The sequence below is a fragment of the Olea europaea genome, chromosome 3, assembly GCF_002742605.1.
Source record: "Olea europaea var. sylvestris chromosome 3, O_europaea_v1, whole genome shotgun sequence".
Taxonomy (NCBI): domain Eukaryota; kingdom Viridiplantae; phylum Streptophyta; class Magnoliopsida; order Lamiales; family Oleaceae; genus Olea; species Olea europaea.
Genome location: NC_036239.1, coordinates 18,528,878 through 18,536,260, shown reverse-complemented (window position 1 = coordinate 18,536,260; position 7,383 = coordinate 18,528,878). Strand labels below are relative to the sequence as shown.

The 7,383-nt window shown below is 35.4% G+C and overlaps 2 protein-coding genes across 2 annotated transcripts; one reads left to right on the top strand and one right to left on the bottom strand.

The window, feature by feature from the left end:
• The first annotated feature begins 116 nt into the window (after window positions 1–116).
• Window positions 117–1,775, top strand: LOC111388341 (B3 domain-containing protein Os01g0723500-like). Its single transcript, XM_023013024.1, has 3 exons — window positions 117–992; window positions 1,109–1,212; window positions 1,306–1,775. Exons 1-3 carry the CDS (start codon window positions 671–673, stop codon window positions 1,576–1,578), a joined length of 699 nt encoding a protein of 232 aa, XP_022868792.1. The 5' UTR covers window positions 117–670; the 3' UTR covers window positions 1,579–1,775.
• A 230-nt stretch (window positions 1,776–2,005) lies between these two features.
• LOC111388333 (transmembrane protein 45B-like) lies at window positions 2,006–3,151 on the bottom strand. The gene has a single exon (XM_023013016.1). It carries the CDS (start codon window positions 3,052–3,054, stop codon window positions 2,179–2,181), a length of 876 nt encoding a protein of 291 aa, XP_022868784.1. The 5' UTR covers window positions 3,055–3,151; the 3' UTR covers window positions 2,006–2,178.
• Window positions 3,152–7,383: the final 4,232 nt, after the last annotated feature.

The window sequence follows — 7,383 nt, the reverse complement described above, 5'->3', positions numbered from 1 at the left end:
TTTTTTTTTTTTTTAGCAAGCTGAGCTATGTTCTTGAAGACTTTTGATGTAAGAAAAATGTTAGAATGAACTACTTCAGTTGTGCGGTGAAATTGATTGATATAGAAGCAGTGTACATTTAGATTCTCTGTCGGTTTTCTGAAAGGAAAAACTTCGAGCATTGTTCTCAAATGTTCAAATCTGACTTTAGGAAGAGTTATTTTTTCATTTTTTAAATATCTGCAATTCGACTTTCTGATTTGCAACACAGACTTCTTAATTTATGGAGGCCTCTGTTCTTTAAGTGCCTGAATCTTTATCTTTCTGTGCTTAGCTTTTCCATGGTAAACTGGAATTTCTTGACCTAGCAGACTTGCTGTCACATTAAATCCCAATAGCCTTTTTTGTCATAATTGACCAAAAACTAAAATAGAGTTGTCAAATCTATTTTGTGAGTGTGCAGAAGCTCCCAGACAAATATGTTAAAGAATTTGGGCACAGACTCTCCGATGTTGTAAGACTCACTGATCGTATTGGGGGAATTTGGCATGTGAGATTGGAGAAGGAGGAAGAGATAATTTGGCTTCATCATGGCTGGGAGAAGTTCTATGAAGACCACTCCATCAAATATGGCTACTTTGTACTCTTTAAATACAGAGGGAACTCAAACTTCAAAATCCATGTATTTGACATGACAGCCACCGAGGTTCACTATCCAGCACATAATAGTCGTAATTTTGAAGTAACGAACTATCATCCTGAGAATTCTATCCCTGAAAGGAAAGAGGAAAGTGATGACGATTCTCTTGTAATCCTAGATTCCCTCCCACCTAAACTAGTGGCATGCTCTGATCTTGAACAAATGAATTATCATCATGGGAATTCTATCCTTGAAAGGAAAGAGGAAAGTGATGACGATTCTCTTCTAATCCTAGATTCCCTCCCACCTAAACTAGTGGGATGCTCTTTGAGAAATCCTACTCCATGTCGAAGTGCGCTTGTGGCAAGACATGGTAAAGAAACCTTCATAGTCTGCCTTCAGCTGAATTTGCCAACATTCCAGTAAATTTTGTTCAGTATCTTATGTTTTACGAAATGATTAACTTATATGTAAATTGTTGAATTCTAGATAAAAGGGGAAAGAAGGCCGTGAATGCTGCAGGAATATCTACTCTTACATATCCTTCATTCACAGTCGAAATGAAGGCTAACCTGAAGCCACAATGGGTGGTGGTAAGCTCTTGAGCTTTACATTACTCGATAAATTTTAGTAGTGATTTAGTTGCTTTCTTGAGCTTTATAGTGCAACTTTTCTTGTTTCTGAAGTACGTGCCAGCTCAATTTGCTAAGGATTATCTCCCGAAGTCTCCAAAGTATATTGAACTTCAAGATTCTGATGGTAAGAAGTGGAAGGTTCGTGTCAATTTAAGACCAAACTATCATACAGTGCGCGCTTTAAGCACAGGATGGGCAAATTTTGCGAAGGCAAAAAAAATCGAGGTGGGAGATACATGCGTCTTTGAAATCATCCCTGGCAATAAACCTGCTCTAAAGGTTTCAATATATCACAACACGGGCAGAGTCCCAAGACTTCTATGAATCATTCGGTAATGCGATTTCCTGTACCCCTAGAGGTAACAGCACTTTAACTGTGACAGATGAATCTAGTTACTTTAAGTAAGCTTGGGAATGATAATTGCGTTTTGAGAGAATATCAAACAATGTGATTAAGCAAAATATTGTTACAAAAGGCGGGCAACTTCTATTCAGTAGGGGGAAATCTGTGTTTTTACTCATACACATGCTTCACTGGTTTAGTAATATTATGGTGTACATTTTCTTAGACTAAGCCTCAAATTGCTTTAAGAAATTTATTCTTTTTAATAATTTTTCTGTGCGAAAATAAATTATTTTTCTCTGAAAAAAAAAAAAACACTCTTTCTTCATCCTTTCTTAATTGTAGAATTTAGTAAACTAACAAAAGGGATTGGCTTATAAATTTTTATATAGTCACACACAAAATCGCTTTGCTTAATAATTTCATGAGCTTAATGTTATAAACCCATAAAACAAAAGTGTTTTTTTTATCTCTTCTAATAATAGATACACCAGAGCCCCCAGATACAAGATACAACACAATACCAGATGGATTTCGAATTATTGATAGTTGTTAGATATAAATTGCATAGTTAAGCCAACTTACAGTTGGATTTGCTTGAATCCAACATCGTGCGATCGGTTACTATCGAGTTGCTCGTACTCGGGAGACAGCCTCGGTGGTGTCCGCTGTCTATCAAGAACCAGAGAAATACTTGCTGTAACCATCAAAATTGTTGCAAGTATCCAACTAAACTGTAAGTTGGCCAATGCTCTTGCCCTCAAATCCGCCTCTTGCGTTTCACATAAAACGGCCCCTAGCATGGTACCATTGGCACCGTTATACGACTCAGCAGTACATCCAAGTGGGACGAACTTATGAATCCATAACACAAATCCCATGTTAATAAGCCAACAACCTTGGAAAACAACAGAAACTGTAAGAACAAGTGATGCAGGAAAGCTTGTTGGGAAACAATTTGCAAATATTGCTGCCACAAGAGAAATGCAAACGATAAGCTGCAGCAGCCAATGGTAATGCCCTTCAAGTCCAACATGATCAGTTGAATGAAAATGAAGTAGGAAAAGTTCTTGTCCGAAAACCGAGGCCGCAAGAACTCCCGATACGCCTACCGGGGTATCAGACGAATTTTTGTATTCCAAGAAAAGAGTGTAACCTGCAAATATAGCTAGGTGGAGAAACATAGTTGCATGTTCAAAATTGTCTAGCTTGAAGGAAAACTGCATATATGGGAAGTCTATGATTTGCATTAAAATGGCAAATACTGAAAATGACAAGACAAGAATGAGTTCAATGTGTTCAAGTTTGCAAAGAGGAGTCTTCAAAGGGTACCAAAATCTCAAGATAAACTTAGTAGGGCCTTTAGTGTGATAAGCTCCGATGGTGTTTATGGTATGCCATAGACCAAGAAGGGCAAGGGCCAAACCAGGTACCAGATGGCCAAGAAAAGTTCCCATTGAAGTTTATTATTTAGAGATGATGATTGTGAGCACACCGCAGTGAATACCTACTTAAATACTTGATTGTTGTTCCACTAACTTTTTTAGGGGTATATTAGGTATTCCATTTATTTATTACGTTACGTAAAAGGAATTATCGTGAGGAAAATTTACGCTTCTGAGAGGCATCAAAAATACTTTGTACTCTTCTTTTTTCTTTTTTTTATTACTCTCATGAGAAGAGATTGTGGTTCATTTTACGAGACGTGTACCGTAAAATACTCCAACCGTTATTGACATCTTATCAATTATTTGGTTAGTTGTACTACATATACATAATGATTTATATACACATAATGCGGTGAGATATGATTAGATTAGAATTTCTTAAAAAAATAAAAATAAATAAATAAAAATAAAAAGATCATTTCCTACTCTCTTTTAAACACCTAATTTATACATAATTACGTACCTCTATTACGTACAAGTAGCATTATTCAGACTTGGTGCATGTTGCATGTGTTTTCCACAAACTAATGTCTGAATCATAGCCTTTATCAATAACTTACGGCGTTTCAATATTATTTTAAACAAAAGAAAAAATGTCCCATGATGAAACATAGCGGGTGCTGACAGAGAAAAGAACTAGATCAAAATCATTCATTGACTAAATGGATTTCACTTTTTTCTTTTTTTCTTTTTTATTTTTTTGCTCATCTAGATCTTTTAATCTACAATAATTAAATTCTCCATGTTAGTTTGATCTATCCCACTTCTTCTAGCTTGTTATAGTGAGATCGCATCATTTTTATGAACAAAAAACCTCTTTAAATTCATAAAAATAAGCCTCGACCACTTAAGTTGTCAACTTATTAAGAGTCATGCGCACTAGTCGTCACAGCCACTTAGCCTATGTTTGGATTTGTTTATATATAATTTATAGGCATTCTCGAGTCATTTTTTATCTACATATCGAGAAACCCACAAGCAATATACACATCCACCACTCATTTCTATCAATTTATATTTAAACGATTTATAAACACTTCCAAAACATGCTTTAAACAAAAACAGTGGACCACCAATCAGTCATTTATAATAGGACAGTGAAAGTCCATTATTGATTGGAAATTCAATAATTATTGCTAATCTATACATACAATCGAGAAAGAAAGATGAATGTGCAAAAGATCAAATAGATAAAAAATACATGGCATATGGACCTTACTTGCATGTAGTGGATAATGATACATCTCCAAATTACCAACGAAGAAAATAAGACATTTCCACTTCTTCAAGAAAACGTGTTGAGATTCCAGTATATAAAAGGAATATTACCTTCACTGAGTGTGCTGCATCAGATGGTTATTTGTGGAGTCCACAGTACCTGATCACTAAGATTAGAGAAAGTTAATTTGAAAGAGACAAAATTAGGTCCAGCCAAACAATGGTATAGGGTAGAATATTTGTCATAGTTTTAATTTTCAACTGGATAAGTCTTACTTAATAGATTGATAGGAACTTCATATATACTTTTGAAGTTTATAATAAAATGAGCCTCAATATCATAGTTACATAATGTAGATAATACCATAACTTAAATCTTATTTTACTATTTAGTAAAGTCATTTTTTATTTTTGTACAAATAAAATCTTTGAAAAACTTGAAATTAAAGTCAAATGAACCTTTTTTTTTTTTTAAAAATGATAATAATAAGCTAAAGTTAAATAAAAGACTTTTACAAAAAAAATAAAAATAAATACAAACTAACAAAGCGCTTCTACAAAAGACGAAAGAAATGAAGGAAAAAATTCAACTGTTTAGGAAAAAAAGGACTAGGTGCGAAACGAGGTGTTTTGCATGAGCTTGGAGCTTAGGCGCCGCCTAAGCGAGCTTTTTAGAACACTAGTATTGACACTTGTTGATCACGGACACACTACCCTAATTAAAGCATCCGTGTTACAAAGAGTAGATGTAGCTCTAAGAGTATGATATACAACAATCAGATTTTTACAACTCAAGGAGTAGAAGTTACAGAAGTCATGCAATAATAGACAACTCTATGCTAACCGTAGATCTTAATAAAAATATATTAAGACTCCAGAGATGCAAATAAGTAATTTTCAAGTATCACCACAATGTTACCAAATTGCACATAATTGAAAATAAAACTACCACAGAAATGTTATTGGTCATCCTTCCGGATAAGAGCTCTTCTACCGACAGAAGCACTAGAGCAAAAGACTTTCTAATTGATCCACAAATTGGGTTTGAATATCAGTACTTTACATTGTGTCCTGTGTTCATGAACCCTTTCAGCAAAGTTACGGATGCAAAGCTCTAAAGTTATTGCCATCGATAATTAACTAAATATATTTCATACTTCAGACTCCTACCCCCATCACGTTTCACATAAATACTAACACAACACTGACTTCAGGTTTCTGAAATCTCATAGAAGCTCACTTTTATACAAATACATATAACACTTGAAAAACTTAGTAAAGTTGCTCGCAAGCTACAAATATAGAGTAATGCTATGTACAAACAAAGTCGAGAACAATAATAGTCATTTCTAGCATGTTGGTTAAGAGAATACTCTCTAAGCAAATGCAAACTTAAGAGAGTTCAAACATAATCGACCCATACATAAGAGCACGTCTTGACACAACATGGATATATATAGAAATGCAAATGCAACGTCATAAAAATAAACGCATTGTATATCTGTAAATGTCTAATTATCATAAAAAATTAGAGTATTTATTGAGGAACAAAAGAGAAGTTGCTCAGTTGGACAGAGGATCAGCTGAACTGGAGTGTAAGGAGTTAGAAAACAGTACACATCAGCATGCCTGCAAGGAGTTGCCAGATCAACAAGTTGGAAATTATCTAGAAGAGAGGCAGCTAAGCATTCTAGAAGAAGGATAGAAGAAAAGTTTGTTATGAAATTGTTACCTGAGAGTGCATTTCACGTGCATTTGTATAGTGTATATTCTTTTCAGATTCTTTTTTTTATTCCTTTTCTTTTTTGTAGTATAAATACTCAAGCTATGTAATCATTTCAGTAAGGTGAAAGAAAGAAAATAATGAATACACAGTAGTCTTCCACTCTTTCTACATTCAAAATTCTTTTTCTGTGAATTTAAGTTGTTGCATATTCAAAAACTAACATAGTATCAGAGCAGGAGATGGAAGAATCAAGCAATCAAAACATTTCACCCCCAAATACTCCAGCCCCAAATGATGATCTGTGTCTAAATACCAACCAAAATCGGTCAGCTATCTCTGCTCATGATCCAACTCAGCATATAAGCCCTTTCTACATTGGAAGCAGTGATGGCTCAGGTGCAATGCTTGTCACTCACACTCTCGATTCAAACAACTATTATTCATGGGCTAGATCCATGAAAGGGGCTGTGCGCATTAAGAACAAGTTGGGGTTCATAGATGACAGTATTTGTGAGCCATCAGACCCCAATGACCTTCTAATTAGGGGTGGAACCCCATGAAATCAAAACCAAACCCTTGAATTGCGTCTTTCTCCATCTTTTGACTCGCGCTTGCTTCTCTCAAAACTCTGACTCGCAATCGTCGGCTACTTCTACTTCCAGTCCATCGGTGGTCGGGCTCTAATCTTCGACCCAATAAGTGTATCCGGTATCCCCAACTCCAAAGTCGAAACCCCAATCCTCTCCCATCGATCCGCAAGTCCGCAACTGCCATCACCTCTCGCTAGCTGCCGCCTGCGGCCTGCCACTTGCCAGGCCAACTAAAGAAAAGAAGCCGTAGGCAGTAGCCCCGTAGCCTTGAAGAACGATTGAACGAAGAAGGTGACTTACTGACTTTGATTTCAATTTGAGTTAATTTGTGTATTTATTGTTATTTCCAACTCCCTATTTCTCTCTGTTTACCATTCCTTTGGAATTTGAATTAGTTTGATATCCAACATTTCTGACCCTTTGTTCTGATTTGTATTTTTGCATGATGGGAAACAAAAGTAGTTCTTCGACAAGCAGACCAAATAAAAGCACTTGTAATTATCATATTCTAACTGCATTATCATATTTCATTTTCTGCAGATGTAGCTTCTATTTGCACCCATGTGAGGGTTCTACAGTGCAGATTCTCACACAAGGAAAACTTGGTGCCCCTCGCATTGTGAAATTGCGAATTGGAAGGTGAATTGATATTGTGAAATTGGATTGATAGTGTGAAATTGTGAATTGTCAATTAGATTGTGAAATAGTAAAAATTGCATTGTGAATTTGCGATTTGGAAGGTGAATTAATATTGTGAAATTGTGAATTCTGAATTAGATTGTGAAATAGTATAAATTGCATTGT

Excerpts from the sequence above, each read along its gene's own strand:
- LOC111388341 (XM_023013024.1), top strand. The coding sequence starts at position 671 with ATGACAGCCACCGAGGTTCACTATCCAGCACATAATAGTCGTAATTTT. Across the intron at positions 993-1,108 it reads TGCGCTTGTGGCAAGACATG|ATAAAAGGGGAAAGAAGGCC; the intron begins GTAAAGAAACCT and ends GTTGAATTCTAG. Across the intron at positions 1,213-1,305 it reads TGAAGCCACAATGGGTGGTG|TACGTGCCAGCTCAATTTGC; the intron begins GTAAGCTCTTGA and ends TTGTTTCTGAAG.
- LOC111388333 (XM_023013016.1), bottom strand. The coding sequence starts at position 3,054 with ATGGGAACTTTTCTTGGCCATCTGGTACCTGGTTTGGCCCTTGCCCTT.